This window comes from Dasypus novemcinctus, chromosome 29, assembly GCF_030445035.2.
Source record: "Dasypus novemcinctus isolate mDasNov1 chromosome 29, mDasNov1.1.hap2, whole genome shotgun sequence".
Classification (NCBI taxonomy): Eukaryota; Metazoa; Chordata; class Mammalia; order Cingulata; family Dasypodidae; genus Dasypus; species Dasypus novemcinctus.
This window is the reverse complement of record NC_080701.1, coordinates 22,884,434-22,903,936: the sequence shown is the minus strand read 5'-3', so window position 1 is coordinate 22,903,936 and position 19,503 is coordinate 22,884,434. Positions and strand designations below refer to the sequence as shown.

Genomic DNA, 19,503 nt, shown 5'->3' with positions numbered 1-19,503 from the left:
GAAAAAGGATGCTAAAGAAATTGCTCATAATTCCAGGCTCAAAATATCACACTATCACTCAATCATCCTTTCGTGCATAAGTATAGGTAATGCAAAATTTTAGATCTTCCTTTTTTCATTGATTATATCATAAGCATTGCCATATTATCAAGTGTTCTCAAAATATCATTTGGGGAAATATATAATCACTCATAGAAATAACAATATAAGGATTTCTAAAGTATAATCATGTTTTATTATTGTTTATAATATGTCAAAAAGGCTATTTTGGTCATTTTTATTTGCTCAGCTCCCTGATTTTCTAGAAGTAGAAATATTAGGCCATAGAGTATAAAACTTTTAAGTGCTTTTTAAATATGCCCTAAAAGTTAAGCAGAGTTAAATTTTCACTGCATGAGTGACTGCCCCACAAGGCTGAGTTTTATAATTAAAAATTGGGAAAAAAGATAGGCAAAAATACCAGTGGTTTTTTTTTTTCTGTTTCAATTTTATTATTTTATTAATTATGTACTGAAACTCTTACATATCTGAAAAGCCTAGTTTATTGTCTTATTTCTAGGCCCATATTTCTGTTGGGACATTCTTTTCCTTATGTTTTCCTCTTATATGTAGGCACTGCTATTACATTTACAGTATTAGCCTCTAGGCAGTAATATTTGTTATCAGTACTTTTCCCAATTTCTCATGACAACTTAGGTATTTATTGAAAAGTTTTGATATTATGAATGAGATCTACTTATCTTTTATTCGTAGTTTCTATTTTTGAGTTAATAGAAAAAACCTTCCATGTAAACATGTAGCTGTATTGTGTTTAAAATTTTCATGTTATTAATATTTTTACATTTATTTTTATTTGATTTGTTTTAAGTAGGATTTGCCTGAGAGGCTCTAACAATGTATCTTTTGGGAAGTGGATGTGGCTCAAGCAATTGGTCTCCTGTCTACCATGTAGTAGGTCCAAGGTTCAATTCCTGGGGCCTCCTGGTGAAAGCAAACCAGCCCAAATGATGAGCTAGCCCAAGAGGAGATCTGGGCCACATGAATTGCTGGCCTGCACAGAGTGCTGGCCAGCGCAGGAGTGCTGGCCCACACAGGAGTGCTGGCCCACCCAGACTGCTGGCACACATGGAGAACTGGTACAGCAAGATGACGCAACAAAAAGACACACAGAGGAGAGACAATAGGAGACACAGCAGACCAGGGAGCTGAAGTGGTGCAAGAGATTGAGCCCCTCTCTCCCACTCTGGAAGGTCCCAGAATCAGTTCCCGATGCTGCCCAAAGAGAAGACAAGCAGACATAGAAGAACGCAGAACCCATGGATACAGAGAGCAGATGGTAAGCACAAAACAACAAGGGTGGGGAGGGAGAAATAAATAAATAAATCTTAAAAATAAAATGTATCTTTCCCCAGAAAGAGTAGCAAAATTTATCAGTTGCACTTATGAAATAATGATACTTTTTTGTTTGTGATATCTGACTATCATGTAAAATTATATATAAAATTTGGTTTAATATCTTTGATTACATATTATCTGCAAAGATTAAAGTATCACAAACTTTATTATAACAAGCTTTGATATTGACATGAGATTTTATTCATTGTTTTCCATTTTCATGTTTCATTATGAAGAAGAGTGCATTAGGCTTCAAAATACAAATATTTCAAGGAAATACTTATATCAAATCATCAAGAGTATTTAGTTAAATGGAAGACTGAGCATATACTTAATATTAATATTGGATAAAAGAATTTTATCCAAAAAGATTTTATCCAACAGAAATTCATGCATGACCCAAAAGGGAAAATTCAAAAAAAATAGATTCCAAAAGAAAGACTATGGTGGAGATCAAGTTTTGACAGTGTTCAATGTATGATGGAGATCTAAACTTAAAGTTGGGCTTAGAAAAGTCAGTTTTGATGGCATGTAATTTGAGAATGGAATCCCACCATGAGAATAGAAGTAAGAACCTTGTAAAATGGTAAAAGTGATTCATCATTGAGAAATGGGAGGAATCAAAGGAATTCTTTTGCTCATAGATGTCTTAAACTTTATTCAAATATCTCCAGAATTTAATATCTTACAAATTTTCTCTATTTGGGGATGTAATGGTATATTTTAATGAAATACTGAAATGTTTCCCTATTTCTAGAAAAAATTAAAAAGCATACTTTTTCATACATTCATTGAGATTCCTTCTTGATTTAGACATTTTGCAGATATTTTCCAAAATATTATTCAGTCATTTAAAGTAAGATTAATTAAACTGGCTTCATAGAATTAGTCAGTAACTTTCATGTTTTAACTCTATTTCTATTTGCTTGAAGAGAAAACTGCAAGTTGAGATGGAAAACATATGTAGAGAGAGAGAGATAAAGACGGTGGTGGAGTAAGGAGCTCCTAGAGTCAGCTCCTGCTACAGGACAGTTAGCAAACACCCAGAGCTCTGTAGAGCTAGCTGAAGCACTTGTTTGGGGGCTCCAGGAGACCAGAAGAGCATCCTGCAACATCTTTGAAGGAGTGAAAGGAGGAGACTGTCCATCTGCAAAGAAGACACATAAGTAGAGACTCCACGCCCCAGAAGGAGGCACACACCACCTTCGGAGCTATTCCGCGGCTGGAATTGAAAGCTCCACTTCCCAGAAACGGGGGAGGAAGAGACTGTTGGGCACCAATTTCAGCTACTGATGAGTAAATTCAGCCGTCTACAGTGTAATCCTGAGAACAGCTAAAGTTTGAGCCTGTCCAAGTCAGAATGAGGCTGGGAGCCACCATCTTAACTCCTCGCCTGGCACAAGGGGAAGTAGGGTGAACTGAGAATGCCAGCGTGGGTGGGGACCAGCTTCTTTCCATCCATATCATATTGCAGCTCTAGCCTAGGCCCCAGTGCCACCTCCAGCAGGGACCTGCACCAGCCTCTCCGGGAAGTTACTGGCCAAGCCGTGAAGGCTGGTGATTATCTTACTATGGTGGCAGGAGCCATCCCAGGAGCTATTCTGTGGCTGGAATTGGAAGCTCCATTTCCCAGAAACAGGGAGAAGGAGATGGTTGGTTGCCCATTTCAGCTACTGATTGGTAGACTTGGCTGGCTAAGAGATAACCCTGGGAACAGCTGGGGTATGAAACAGCCCAAGTCAGAAAGAGGCCAGTAGCTGCCATTTTTACTCTGCCCACAGCCTGAGGGGAAGCCAGGCTGATTGAAACTCTCAGTGTGGCAGGAAACAGTTTCTTTCATACAGATCAACCTGCAGCCCTAGCCTAGGCTTCAGCCCTGCTTCTAGCAGGGAGGAGGCTGAGGAGTCCTGCACCAACCTATCCAGATAACTGCAGGTAACTTTGGCTGCCATAGACTGAAAATCAGAAGTCTACCAGGGCAACGGCAGTCAACTTGGACCTGCACTGCATAGATTGCTGCCCACACCTGCAGCTCCATCCCTGCCTCAGGCAGGGGAGAAAGGGATGTGAAGCTTCATCAGTCTCTCTGGGAAACTACAATCTAGGCCTGTGCTTGGATTAGTCCACACAGCTGTGACTCTGTCCCTACTCCTGGCAAAGGAAAAAGTTGGGAGAAGCTTCATTGGTCCCTGGCACAATGAGGGCAGCTTGAGCCTCCACAGATTACAGCACCAACTACATGCTTGGCTTCTACTGCACAACCAGCAAGGAAGAAAGGGCAGGAAGCCCTAAATTAAAGAGAAAAACTGAACCCAGAAAAAATATTCTAGTAAGCCAGATGCCAAGACACCAACAAAAAATTACGATCCCCACCAAGAAACAGCAAGTCATGGCCCAGTTAAAGGACAAAGATAATCCTCCAGATGACATAAAGGAGTTGAGACAACTAATCATAGATGTTCAAACAAATCTCCTTAATAAATTCAGTGAGATGGCTGAAGAGATTAAGATATTGGATGAGATTAAGACATTGGATGAGCACAAAGAAGAATTTGAAAGCATACATAGAAAAATAGCAGAGCTTATGGGAATGAAAGGTGCAATAAATGAAATTTTAAAAATTGGAATCATATAATAGCATATTTGAGGAAGCAGAAGAAAGGATTGCTGAGCTTGAAGAAATGGCCTCTGAAAGTGAACATACAAAAGAAGAAATGAAGAAAAGAATGGAAAAAATTGAACAAGGTCTCAGGGAACAAAAGACAGCAAAAGGCATGCAAACATACATGTCATAGGTGTCCCAGAAGAAGAGCTTTCTGGGGGAGAAGGAATATTTGAAAAAATAATGGTAGAAAATTTCCCAACCCTATTGAGGGACATAGATACCCTGTCCAAGAAGCACAACGGACTTCCATCTGAAAAAATCCAAATAGACCAACTCCAAGACACATACTCATCTGAATGTCAAAGACCAAAGACAAAGAGAGAATTCTGAGAGCAGCAAGAAAAAAGCAATGCATAACATATAAAGGATATCCAATAAGATCAAGTGCTGATTTCTCACCAGAAACCATGGAGGCAAGAAGACAGTGGTCTGATATATTTAAGATACTACAAGAGTAAAACTTCCAGCCAAGAATCTTTTCTTTAAAAGATTTATTTTATTTATTTCTCTCCCCTTCCTCGACCCCATCCCAGTTGTCTGTTCTCTGTGTCCATTCACTGCACGTTCTTCCATTTATCCGCTTCTGTTATTGTCACCGGCACAGGAATTTGTGTTTCTTTTTGTTGCGTCATCCCACTGCGTGAGCTCTCCGTGTGTGCGGCACCATTCCTGGGCAGGCTGCACTTTCTTTCGCACTGGGCAGCTCTCCTTCCAGGGTGCACTCCTTGCGCGTGGGGCCCCCCTATGTGAGGGACACCCCTGCGTGGCAGGGCACTCCTTGCGCATATCAGCACTGCGCATGGGCCAGCTCCACACGGGTCAAGGAAGCCCGCGGTTTGAATCACAGAACTCCCACGTGGCAGACGGAAGCCCTAACCACTGGGCCAAGTCTGCTTGCCTCCAGCCAAGAATCTTATATCCAGCAAGAGTGTCTTTCAAAAGTGAGGGTGAAATTAGAATTTTCACAGATAAACAGAAACTGAGAGAACTTCTAAGCAAGAGACCAGATTTTCAGGAAATACTAAATGGTGTGCTAGAGACTGGAAAGAAAAGACAGGAGAGAGGGGCCTGGAAGAGAGTCTAGAAATGAAGATTATATAAATAAAAGTAATTAAAAGTATCAGAAGAGTGGTGAAAATAAAATATGACAGATAAAACTCAAATAGTCAGGAATAAACTTAACCAATGTTGTAAAGCACTTATATTCAGAAAACTGCAACTCAAGGTTAAAACAAATCGAAAAAGCCCTAAATAACTGGAAGAACATTCCATGCTCATGGATTAGAAAACTAAATATCATTAAGATGTCCATTCTACTCAAATTGATATACAGATTGAATGCAATCCTGATAAAAATTCCACCAGCCTTAAAGAAAAAATTGAAAACACGATCATTAAATTTATTTGGAAGTATAAGGTGTCCTCAATAGCCAGAAACATCATAAAAATGAAAAGGGAACCCTCATCTCCAGACTTTAAATCATAATACCTACATATAGTGGTAAAAACAACATGGTACTGGCCTAAAGACAGACACAATAGACCAATGGAACCAAATTTATGATTCAGAAACAGACCCTCACAGGTACGGTCAAGTGAGCTCGGGCAGAACAATCCATTCAACAAATGATGCTGAAAGAATTGGACATCCATAGCTGGGAGAAGGAAAGAGGACCCCTATCTCACATCTTATCCAAAAATTAACTCAAAATGGATCAAAAACCTAAAAATAAAAGCAAGAACCATGAAACTTGTAGAAGAAATTATTGGAAAAGTATCTTCAAGACCTGGTGGTAGGTGGTAGATTCTTAAAGGAGATAAGAGGAAGACTGAGTGGACTACTGACTGGTGTTTAATGTATGTAGAAGTTTTAATTAGCTTTACTAGTAAAATTGTGGAAATGTATAGAGTAGATGGCAACACACAGTGAGTAACAGCTAGTTTGTAAATGGGGATTTGAATGAACATGGTAGTCTAGTTATGTAAATACCAATTAATAGAATGCTAGAGAATAATCTAGGAACTGTATAGCACAGTAAACCAAGAGGTGGGTGAGAATTGTGGTTGATGGTACAGATGCAAGAGTGTCCTTTGTTAGCTAGAGCAAATGTGTATCACTACTGCAGGGTGTTGGGAATGTGGAGAAGCATGGGAAAAATACAGCTGGAGTGACCTATGGACTGTGGTTAGTAGTAATAATATAATATTCTTGCATCTATGCAAAAGATATATTGGGTTGATACTGAGGCAGTATGGAAAATGTGAGCCAAATGTACACTATGGACATGGCAACAATCAGATGATATTATTTTATCTCTAGCAAATGACACACCACATTGGGTGTTGTTTGGGAATTCTGCACATGTGCATGACTGTTTTATAAGCTTACAACTTCTGTCATAAAAAATATATTTAAAAAATAATAATAGGGTGGGTTGGGGGGAAAATATACCAAATGTAAGATAAGGACTATGATTAGTAGTAAGATTTTGACAATATTCTTTAATAATTTGTAACAAACGTCTCACAACAATGCAAGGTGTTGGTGGAGGGTTGATGTATGGGACCCCTGTATGATGTTATGCATGTTTGCTTTGTAGGTTCACAACTTCTACTATACACTTGTTTATGTATGTTCATATATAAATGCTATAAAGATAATAATAATAGGATTGGTTCAGGGAAAAATACTTTGCTTAGTAGTAATATTTTGACAATGCTCTTTAATCATTAGTTAAAAAGGTTTAACAACAATGCAAGTTATTGGTGGTAGAGTGACTTATGAGAGTCCTGTATGATGTTATATATGTTTGTTTTGTAAGTTCACAACTATTATTATACACTTATTGTTTACATATGTTTATGTATGAGTGATATACTTCAATAAATTAAAAAACAAAACAAAAAAACTGAAAGTAATTTCTGTAAGGAATGTTATATGGTATGGTATAATCCTTTTTATATCCCATATAAATCATCATTCAATAAATGTTTCTTTAGGGAAAAAATATATGTACTTTATAATAACATTAAAAAACAGAATGCCAGAATGCTTAGGATTAAACTTAAATAATTAAGGTAGCCCAAATAAATGGAGCAATTTCCGAAGTGCATGGGTTGGAAATGTCAGTTGTTTAGATATTCATCTATAGGTGCCAAACAATTCCAATCAATCTCAGCAAAGTTTTAAATGGAAATGCAAAAACTTAAATTGCATCATATATCCTGATAAAAAATAAAAAGTAGGAAGACTTATATTCTTATACTTGATCTCTTTGTAAGGAGAGCTGGAATTAGTGTGGGATAGAATATCTGGATCAATGGAACACAAGAGATAAAGATATATGATCCAATGATTTTCAATAAAGGTACCAATGGAATTCAATGGGAAAAGGATAGTTTTCTCAAAAAATGGGGCTAGAAGAATTGGATATCCAGTTCTTACTTGAAGAGAAACACAGAAATTGACATGAAATGGATCACAGATATACTCATAAAATCTAAAAGTATTTATCTTCTAGCAGAACACATAAGAAAAATTCTTCACAATCTTGGGAAAGACATAAGAAGCACAACATGTGAAAGAAAATAATGGATAAACTGGACTTGACCCAATTAAAAACTTACGCTCTTCAAAAGACAACATTAAGAAAATAAAGGAGACATTGAATGTCCAATAAGCACATGAAAACATGCTTACAATAATCTGTCACTAGGTAAATCAAATTAAAACTTCAATGAGATACTGGTACATACTCAAATAACTAAAATAAAAAATACTGACAATATCAAACGTTGGGAAGTATAAGGAACAGGCAGCTCTCTCAAATAGATGGCTGAAACATAAAATGATATCATCATATAGAAAACAGCCTGGAAAATTCTTACGAATTATCAGTAAAATTAACATATGGCCAAACAATTAAACTCCTAAGTATTTATCTAAGAGAAGTGGTAACATATGCCCACACAAAGATCTATACATGAATGTTCCTTGACTACATTTTTCCTAATAGTCCAAATCAGAAACACCCAAATGTTCTTTAATATATGTGTGAAGTCCTTCCAGTGTTCGAAGTATCACTGCACCCAGCACAACCACTAAAAGCTTTTCTGATTTCTCTTTGGTAGAGATTCTCATCCTACACTAAACTTGATCCTCTGTCCAAACTCAGTATCTAAAACATCCCTTTGAGAAAAGATTGGTTGGTACAGTTCAATTCACATAAAAATAGTTTGATCTTTTCTGGAATTTTAATGTATTATTTGGTGCTTCTACAGCTCTCTGCTTTGTATTCATTTCTATGAAAGGAGGTATTTATCTCTGCAGTAACGTTTTTGTTGTTGTACTTGTGTCATCTTGTCGTGTCAGCTCTCCGTGTGTGTGGAGCCCTTCTTGGGCAGGCTGCACTTTCTTTCGCGCTGGGCGGCTCTCCTTATGGGGCGCACTCCTTGCGCGTGGGGCTCCCCTACGCGGGAACACCCCTGCATGGCAGGGCGCTCCTTGCGCGCATCAGCACTGAGCATGGGCCAGCTCCACACGGGTCAAGGAGGCCCAGGGTTTGAACCGTGGACCTCCCATGTGGTAGGAGGACGTCCTATCCATTGGGCCAAGTCTGCTTCCCTCTGCAGTAACTTTTATAAAGCATTTTTATTGAGATATATCACATGCCACACAATCTATCCAAAGTGTACAATTAATGGTTCTTAGTAAAATTGCAGTATTGTGCATTCATCACCACAAAAAAATTTTAGAACAGTTTCATTCTCCAAAAAGAAAAACTCCACACCCCATAGCCATCACCTCACAGTTCTGCTATCCTTCCCCAACCCTACATAGCAACTAATCTAATTCCATCTTTATAAGATGGTTTATATTTACGTTTTATATAAACAGAATCATACACTATGTAGTACTTTGCCTCTGGTTTCTTTTACTTAGCATCATGTGGGGTTTTTCCCCCTGATATTAACACCTTGTAACATTAACATACATTTGTTCAGTCACAAAGAAAAAGTCTTACGTATGCAATATTACCCATATTTATATTTCACATGAGGTTTTACTATGCTATACAGCATAGCAACTGAGATTTAGTAACTATATAGTAACAGATAACTTACGGGTGCATCATTTTGATGATGGGGTAGAATTTCCATTTATTGAAATACATAGATTGTAGATATACAATTTAATGAGTTTGACAAATATATACAAGATATATAATAATTCCTATCAACCCAGAAAATTCCTACATTTCTCCTCCAACTGAATCCAATAATTATGTAACCTTCTGATTTCTATCACAACAAATATTTCCCACTATTGAACATCACATCAATGAATCATAGATTATGGTTTCTTTTTTATACAAATCAGTTTTATGGATATATAGTAATAAACATACAATTCACCCAAAGTGTACAATCAATATACACTTTGTACAATCAAAGTGTATAATCACATAGTTGTGTGTCCATCACTTCAATCATTATTAGAGAATTTTAATTATTTCAATAATCATAATAAACAAAAATCAGACAAAAAAATTCCTCGCTTCTCAATCTCTCTATGCTTCCCCCACTGTACATAGCTGTTGTTTCTAGCTATTCTACCCAAAGTGCATAATCAATGGATTTTAGTAAAATCACATTGTTGTACATTCATCATCTCAAAATTTTAGAACAGTTTCATTACTCCAAAAAAGAAAATTCTACACAACTTAGCATTCCTCCCTCAGATCCACATAACCACTAATATACTTTCATATTTATAAATTGATTTACATTTACATTTTATATAAATGGAATCATACAATATGTAGTACCCCGTCTGGCCTCCTTTACTTGGAAAAATGTGGGGTTTTTGGTCTAATATTAACATTTTCTACTATTAACTTGCATTTGTCCAGCTTCAAAGGAAAATGGTCTTATATATGCAATTCTACCCATATTCAAATTTCACGTAATATATTTATATTTCACATAATAGATTTAGCTCATAGCAGGGCAATCATACAGTATTTTGTCGTTTTGTGTCTGGTTTGCTTCACTCAAGATATTGTCCTCCAGGTTCATCCATGTTGTCATATGTTTCACAACTTCATTTCTTCTTACTGCTGCACAATATTGCATCATTTGTGTACACCACAATTCGTATATCCATTCATCACTGAATGGACACTTTTGGCTATCATGAATAACATTACATGAACATGGGTGTGCAGATGTCTATTTGTATCACTGGCTCAGTTCCCCTGGGTATGTACCTAGCAATGCAATTGCTAGGATTCATGGAAAGTCTATATTCAGCTTCTTTAGGAACTGCCTAACAGTCCTCCACAGTGGTTGTACCATTCTACATTCCCACCAACAGTGAATAAGCATTCCTATCTGTCCACATCCTCTCCAACATTTACAGTTTTCAGACTTTGTTATCAGCCAGTCCAATAGTTGTGAAATGATATCTAATTGTAGTTTTCGTTGGCATTAGGGATATCACTAATCTCTAGTGATACTGAACATTCTTTTTGTGTTTCTTCACCATTTGTATTTCTTCTTTGGACAGTTGTCTTTTCAAGTCTTTTGCCCATTTTTTTTATTATACCCCCCCTTGTGGCTTTTTGTGTGCTGTGTGCTCCCTGTGTCCATTCGCTGTGCGTTCTTCTGTGTCTGTATTTATTTTTATTTCCCCTTCCCCCTTGTGGCTTGCTTGCTGTCTGCTCTCTTGTGTCCATTTGCTGCACGCTCTTCTGTGTTTTTGTGTGTCTCCCTTTTTTGTTGTTGCTGTTGCGTCACCTTGTTGAGTCAGCTCTCCACAGTGCTCTGTGGTGTCTGTGGGTCAGGCAGCGCTCGGTGACTAGCACCAGGCAGTGCTCGACAGCCTTCACAAGGACGCCCCGGGACACAAACCCAGGACCTTTCATATGGTAGATGGGAGTCCAACTGATTGAGCCACAGCCACTTCCCTGCCCATTTTTTAATCGGATACTTTGTCTTTTGTTGAGTCGTATGATCTCTTTATATATCATGGATGTTAAACCCTTATCAGATATGTGATTGCCTAATAGTTTCTCCCATTGAGTCGGCTACATTTTCACCCTTCTGACAGAGTCCTTTGAGGTGTAGAAGTGTTGAATTTTGAAGAGGTCCCATTTATCTGTTTTTTTCTTTTGTTGCTCTTGCTTTGGGTATAAGTTTTAAGGAACTACTGCCTATCACAGGATCTTGAATATGTTTTCCTACGTATTCTTCTAGGAGTTTTATGGATGTTTTATATTTAAATCCTTGATGCATTTTGAGTTAGTTTTCGCATAAGGTGTGAGATAGTGGTCTTCTTTCTTTCTTTTGGATATGGCTATCCAGTTCTCCCAGGACCATTTGCTGAATAGACTGTTCTGGCCCACCTGGGTGGGCTTAACAGCCTTGTCAAAAATCCCTTCACTGTAGATGTGAGAGTCAATTTCCAAGTTCTCAGTTCGGTTCCATTGGTCAATCTGTCTGTCCCTTATGCCAGTACCATGCTGTTTTTACCACTGTAGCTAAGTAATATGCTTTAAAGTCAGGAAGTCAGAGTTCTCCAACTTTGTTCTTTTTTAAGACATGTTTTTTGCTATTTGGGGCCTCTTACTCTTCCAAATAAATTTGATTATTTGCTTTGCAGTTTCTGCCAAAAAAGCTATGTGATTATTATTGGGATTGCATTGGATCTGTAAATAAGTTTGGGTAGAATTGACATCTTAACAAAACTTAGCCTTCCAATCCATGAACAGAGAATGTCCTTCCATTTATTTAAGTAGTCTTCATTTTTTTAGAAATATTTTGTAGTTTTCTGAATGCAGGTCTTTTATGTCCTTGGTTAAGTTTATTCCTAAATATTTGATTGTTTTAGTTGCTATTATAAATGGAATTTTTTTTCTGATTTCCTCCTCAGATTGCACATCAGTAGTATATAGAAACACTATTGATTTTTGCATATTAACCTTGAATGCTACTACTTTGCTGAACTAGTCTATTAAGTCGAGTGGCTATGTTGTGGATTTTTCAGGATTTTCTAAATATAGACGTCATGTCATCAGTGAATAGTGAAAGGTTTACTTCTTCCTTTCCTATTTAGGTGCCTTTTATTTCTTTGTCTTGCCTAATTGCTCTAGTCAGAACTTTTAGTATAATATTGAATAAAAATGGTGACAATGAGCATCCTTGTCTTGTTCCTGATCTCAGTTAGAAAGCTTTCTGTCATTCACCGTCAAGTACAAACCTAGGTGTAGGGTTTTCATATATGCACTTTACCATATTGAGAAAGCTTGCTTCTATTTCTATCTTTTGAATATTTTTCTCAAAAAAGGGTGCTGTATTTTATCAAATGCCTTTTCTGCATCAATTGAGAGAATCATGTGATTTTTCTTCTTCAATTTATCAATGTGGTTTGTTACGCTAATTGATTTTCTTGTATTGAAACACCCTTACATACCTGGGATAAAACCTACTTGATCATCACGTATAATTCTTTTAATGTGCTCTGGATTCAGTTTGCAAGTATTTTCTTGGGGATTTTTGCATCTATATTCATTAGAGATATTGGTCTATATTTTGTGTGTGTGTAGTATTTCTATCTGGTTTTGGTATTAGGGTGATGTTGGCTTCATAAAAGTAGTATTCTTTTATGTTCAATTTTTTTTGGAAGAGATCGAGCAAGATTGGTATATAAGGTGGCTGCAAAAGAGATTCTCTCCAGGGCTGGAGAACAGAAGGGAAGCAGCTGTCATTCCATAACACAAGCAATTTTGTTGATCTGCTAATTGATGTCACTGGAGTGAAGATTCCTCCTGAATCTTATTTCAGTTTCTTTGACTTCTGGTCAAAGGGTGTGTATGTGTTCAGTTATATGGCAAATGGTCCTATCAAGGTCAGGGGCAACAAGAATGGAAAAGGGTTTCAGTCCATCCTTGTGTGGTGCTGACTCGATGTTCATGGGGTTCCAGCCTGCTTGTGATCTTCCCTTCCTGACTGCTAGCTTGTGGACGTCAAAGAAATAATGACAAAAAGCATTCCAAACTTAGCAAAAGACATGAATCTGCATATCCAAGGAGCCCAGAGAACACCAAATATGACAAACATGAAGAAAAATAGAACCCATCATTTATTGAATGCAAAGAAAAAGATGCAATGTGTTACATATAAGGGAGTCCCAATTACCTGGACCAATGATTTCTCATCAGAACCCATGGAGTTAAGAAGGTGGTAGATGAAAATACTCATAGTTTTGAGAGAAAACAACTTCCAAACAAGAATTTTATACCCAATGAGATGTTTTTTTTTCTAAACTGAGGGAGATATTAAGAAGAAGAAACAAAGTTTGAGGGAGTACATCAACACCATAACTGCCCTACAAGCAATGCTAAAGGGAGTTCTTCAGACTAAAAAGAAAGGACACTAGACAGTGTTCAAAGTAGCCTAAAGGAAAAACGACCTGTGCTAAAGGTAATCATTTCAGTAATTATGAATGCCACTATTGTAGTGTATTAGTAAGTATGTATCTCCTCTGAATACTTGCTACAGGTGCTAAAAATGCAAATGCATAAAAAGTAATAATAAAGCTATAGTTTTGGACATATGATATACAAAGATATAAGTGGTAAAATGTATTTTTTAAGAAGAGGGGTATATATAGGAACAATATATGTGTATGTTACTGAAGTTAAATTATTATCAAACCAAATATGATTTTTATATAGATTTAGGATTTTAAATTTTAACCCCATGGTAACCACAGAGAAAAAAGATTTAATGGGAAGTGGACTAGGCCCAGTGGTTAGGGTGTCCGTCTACCACATGGGAGGTCCATGGTTCAAACCCCTGGCCTCCCTGACCCATGTGGAGCAGGCCCACGCGCAGTGCTGATGCACGCAAGGAGTGTTGTGCCATGCAGCATTGTCCCCGTGTAAGGGAGCCCCATGCGCAAGGAGTGCGCCCCATAAGGAGAGCCACCCAGTGCGAAAGTTCAGCCTGCCCAGGAATGGCACCACACACACAGAGAGTTGACACAACAAAATGACACAATGAAAAGAAACACAGATTCCTGTGCCACTGACAACAACAGAAGCAGACAAAAAGAACACGCAGCAAATAGACCCAAAGAACAGACAAGGGGGAGGGGGAGGGTGGAGAGAGAAATAAATAAATAAATCTTTTAAAAAAAAAAGATTTAAAAACATAATCAGAGAAAACAGAAAAGGCATTCAATATGGTACAAAACATAAATAAAATAATCTAAATATAAAAGTACACATTAAGGGAAGAACTGAGGGGCAAAAAAGGCATAAGACATAGAAAGTCTAAATAGCAAAAAGGCAGAGCAAAGGTCCACACAATCAGTAAAGAATTTAAATGTAAATGGATTAAACTCTCCAATCACAAGTTCAGAGATGGGCAGAATGGATAAAAAAGCATAACCTGAATATATGCTGTCTGCAAGAAACGCACCTTAAATTCAAAGAAATAAGGAGATTGAAAATGAAAGGATAGGAAAAAAATACATGTAAGTAGTAAACAAAAGAAAGCAGAGAAAGTTACACTAATGTCAGATATGTCATAAACTGTAACAAATGGGACAACTGAACAAGAAGGCATAACAATTATACCTATATATGCACTGAACAGCTGTGCCTCAAAACATATAAAGCAGATACTGACAGGTCTATGTTAATAACCAGAGATTTTAATACACCACTTTCAAAATGAATAGAACATCTAATCAGAATATAATAAGGAAATAGAAGACTCGAATGATACTCTAAACCAACTAATCTAAAACACATACATAGAATGCTTCACCCAACAACAAGAAACAACACACATTCTTCGCAAGGGTAAATGGATCATCCTCCATGATGGACCATATGTCAGATCACGAATTAGTCTCAATAAATTCAAAAACATTGAAATGACAAAATGTCTATTCTCTGACTACAATGGAATGAAACTAGAAATCAGTAACAGAGGGGGAATAGAAAACACAGAAATGAGAAAATTAAAGAGGAATTTACAGGAAAAACTAGGAAATATCTTGAAGAGATTGAAAATGAAAATACAACATTCCAAAACTTATGGGATCTAGCCAAGGCAGTGCTGAGAGGGCCATTTATAGCACTAAATCATTACATTTAAAAAGGAAAAAGACTTCGGACAACCAGCAAGATGGTGGCAGAGTAAGGTGCTCCTAGAGTCAGCTCCTGTTACAGGGCAGGTAGTAAACACCCAGAGCTATCTGCAGCTAGCTGAAACACTTGACTGGGGGCTCCAGGAGGTCAGAAGAGCATCCTGCAACATCTTTGAAGGAATGGAAGGAGGAGACTGCCCATCTGCAGAGAAGACTCATAAGTAGAGTGTTCCACGCCCTGGAGGCCAGTGCCCATCCTCCACTGGAGCACAAGCTGCCTCAGAAGCTGTTCTGTGGCTGGAATTGAAAGCTCCACTTCCCAAAAAGGGGGGAGGAAGAGACAGTTGGGCACCAACTTCAGCTACTGATGAGTAAATTCAGTGGGCTAAAGTATAATCCTGAGAACAGTGAAAGTTTGAGCCTGTCAAAGTCAGAAAGAGGCCAGGAGCTGCCATCTTAACTCCACACTTGGCATGAGGGGATGTGGGGTGGACTGGGATCCCAGTGCTGGTGGGGACAGGCTTCTTTCCATCCAGGTCAGACTGCAAGTCTAGCCTAGCCCCCAGTGCTACCTCCAGCAGGGAGGAAGCTGCAGGGACCTGCACCAGCCTCTCCAGGAAATTACCAGCCAAGCCATGGAGGCTGGTGATTATCTTACTCTGGTGGCAGAGCCACCCCAGGAGCTATTGTGTGGCTGGAACTGGAAGCTCCATTTCCCAGAAACAGGAGAGGAGGAGATAGTTGGCTGCTGATTTTGGCTACTGAATGGTAGAATCAGCTGGCTAAGATATAACCCTAGGAACAGCTGGGGTGTGAATTTGCCCTGGTCAGAAAGAGGCCAGTGGCCACCATTTTGACTCCACCCCCAGGTGAGGGGAAGCCAGGACCAAAAATTACAGTAATGATAGGAACTGGTTTCTTTCACCCATATTGGCCTGCAGCCCTAAGCTAGGCTTCAGCCTCACCTCTGGCAGAGAGGAAGCTTGTGGGCCCTGCACCAGCCTATCCAAGTAACTGCAGGTACCTTTGGCTGGCACAGATTGTGTCAGAATATTAGGCTATACTTTTATAATGTTCTAAAGGGAAAGCTAATGAAAGTATAATAAAATTTTATAAAATATGTTGTCGAACAAAAATTCTGGATTGCATTTACCAGTTGACTAGAAAAAGAAAGAGGAATAAAGAAGAGTAGGGCAATGCATGTATCATTGTTATGTCCTTCTTAAGTCATTTTCATTTATATTAATGAACCAAGAATTATGATTAATCCAATTCTGTGAAACCAGGTTAAAATAAATGAAGTCCCCACTGATGCAAGACCTGAGAGCAATAGATGGGGAAGTAAACAATAACCACTCAGAAACCTAGTGAATAAATGCAATCATTTTGGAGGAATTCAGGGGATGATTCAAGTGATGATTAGGCTATTGATGCTACTGGTTTTTATCTTGTTAGTTATGAGAGTACAGAAGAGTGGTATCATTTTTAATGACTATATAATGAAGATAATCTTTATGCCAGTCTGAACTTACCCCATATTCAATTCTTTACAAGGTTCAAACTCAGGATGAGTCAGTTGTCTCATGGTCCATATATCCTTGTATTAGATATGTGTTACACTAGAGCAGCATTTGAAAAACAAGATCTTCCCCTATTACACTGCATCGATATTTATAATACTAAATGAATAACTAAAAAACAAATATTTTGAAATACTACTAATATTGGTCACTAACCTCTGGTAAGCCACAATCACATTGCTCTCCACTTTCCAAAATTCCATTGCCACAAGTACTTCTTCTTACTTTAGAAACCATTTCTGTAGGTGTTTTAATCTGAAGACATTCAAATGCAGGCTGTGACACTGTACGTTTATATTCATCCATGTTGCAACTGCTAAAAAACTTTACACCATGGGAATGTCTAAAATTAAATTACAGTCCTCAGATAAATGGAATAAAGTCAATATTAATGTAATACACAATAAGGTGATGTAAGTTCTATACTACTTCACTTAGATGAGGCAAAGCAAGAATGTTTTCATTTACTTAATATATGTTCAATTCTGATTCCAATTTACTTTTTAATTTTACTACTACCAAGAAAATAGAAATTAATTTTGCAAATGGAAAAACACCTTGACGAAAGTGGGAAAGGGCAAAGACAAATGAGTTTATATGGCTAAGAGACTTCAAAGTGAGTCGGGAGGTCATCCCAGAGGTTACGCTCAGGCAAGTCTCAGCAGGAGCTCATTGACTACCACACTAAATATTGACTCACATAGCAGCACTCCTGAGGACTCTGGAGATATCCAGACACGATAGGCAGGGCAGATGCTCAGGAGTTCAGTGCCCTGCCAGTGGGCCCTACTTTGGAATTTATGCTTCCCACTGTGACAGAGTTGGACTCAGTTGTGGTTTCCCTACACATGGCTCTTCCACCCCTTCTATTGAACCTACAGTTAGTACTAGAGTTGATAGGTATATGTCCAAGAGACTTAAATCTTTGGGCTTTCCATTTGCCAGTCGAGCCCTGAATCTCAAAAGAGTTGCAACACCTACTCTGGAATTCATTGAACTCACCCAGGACAACTAACAAGGAAGTGATGATTGACAATGACCATCCCAAGGAACAGAGAGAGTCTGCAACTGCAAGCAAGATAGTCCCATCCATCTGCCCCATGGGATCTAAGCCCCCTCTCAATTAGAGGCAGAGTGGGCATCACCATAACAGAATCTTCAGGATAGGGGAATGAACGATGGATTTAAGGAGATTTACTGCTATTCTACTATAGACTTACTGTTATTCTAGCAATGGAAGAACTTTTATCATGGATGTGGAGGTCCTGAGGGATGGGAGAGGGAAAAATAGGTGCAATATGGGGGCATTTTCAGGACATTGAAATTGTCCTGAATGACGCTGCAATGACAGATACAAGTCATTATATATCTTGTCATAACTTACAAAATTGTGTGGGAGAGAGTTTAAACTATAAGGTAAACAATAATCCACACTTAGTGGCAATGCTCCAATGTGTTCATCAATTTTAACAAATGTATCACGCTAGTGAAGGATGCTGTTAATGTGGGAAAGTGTGGGAGGGGGAGGGAGTGAGCCACGCGGGAATCATCTACATTTTTCTTTGTAACATTTATGTTATCTAAGTATCTAAAAAAATGTTTTCCTTGGACTTCCGGCAAGATGGTGGCTGAGTGAGCTTGCCTTGCCGTCTCTCCTGGGAAGAGGCAGCTGGGCACCGCTGGAGGTTCTCCGGGACCAGGCTTTTTCAGGATTTTTTCAGGGCAGGAAATGTCTGGACATGGATTTGGTGGGAAGGTAACGGAAAGGACTGGTCTATAAGATATAATTTGGGACTTTTCAGGAGGGGGAGGCAAGATGGCGGCTGAGTGAACTTCCCGGTTACTAGCTCCTGGGGGGAATCAGCTGGGAGGCGTCAGAGACTCTTTGGGACCGGCTGTTTCGGGATTTTTCCTGGTCCGGAGGTGTCTGGACATCGATTTGGAGGGAAGGTAACAGAGAGGATCCATCTGTGAAATATACACGGAGATCCCAGCTACGTGTGGAGGACTCCCTCCTTGGGTAGGCGGAGCCGAGGCAGCTAGCACCGCGGCGGGTGGCGGGAGGGAGAGCCGAGCCGCGCTGTGCCGCCGCGGGCGAAGGAGACAAGCCGAGCCGAGCCTAGCCGTGCTGCGGCAGGCGGCGGGCGGGAGAGCCGAGCCGCGCTGCGCCGCAGCGGCGGGCGGTGGGCAGGGAAGCCGAGTCCGGCCGAGTCCGGCCGAGCCCGGCTGAGCCGCAGCGGGCGGGGGGGCTGAGCCCAGCCACGCCGCGCCGGGCGGCGGGCGGGAAAGCCGAGCTCAGCCGAGCCCAGCCGAGCTGCGGCGGGCGGCGGGCGGGGGACCGGAGCCCAGCTGAGCCCAGCCGAGCCTGGCGGCGGGGTTTCTGTTCTTTGTTTGTTTTTTTTTTAATTTTTTATTTTTTGTTGTTGTTGTTGTTGTTGTTGTTCTTTTTTTTTTTTTTTAATCCTCTCTTTCTTGTCCCCAATATTCTTCTTATACTATTTTACCTTAACAATACAATAGGTCCTACAGGAAATACCTCACATTTGCTGGGTTTCCTCACCCTCCACTGCCTCATTTCTCTGTGAATAGATTTAGCCTATCTACACTATCCCCTTTCCCCTACAACTTGATATCCTCCACCATCTGCTATCTCGCCTATATTCCATCTCCCTTTCTTTGATCCACAAAGTGTCTAACTCTTA

General features: G+C 39.1%; 1 protein-coding gene across 6 annotated transcripts in view; it reads right to left on the bottom strand.

Annotated features, from left to right (window-relative positions):
- The window catches only part of LOC131276545 (A disintegrin and metallopeptidase domain 3-like), a 122,727-nt gene that overhangs the window by 37,897 nt on the left and 65,327 nt on the right, over positions 1–19,503 (bottom strand). For all 6 annotated transcript variants that reach the window (XM_058289836.2, XM_058289835.2, XM_071212669.1 and 3 more), the window contains exon 12: positions 16,958–17,144. In XM_058289836.2, the coding sequence (XP_058145819.1) occupies positions 16,958–17,144 (187 nt within the window). The remainder of the gene's footprint in view (positions 1–16,957; positions 17,145–19,503) is intronic.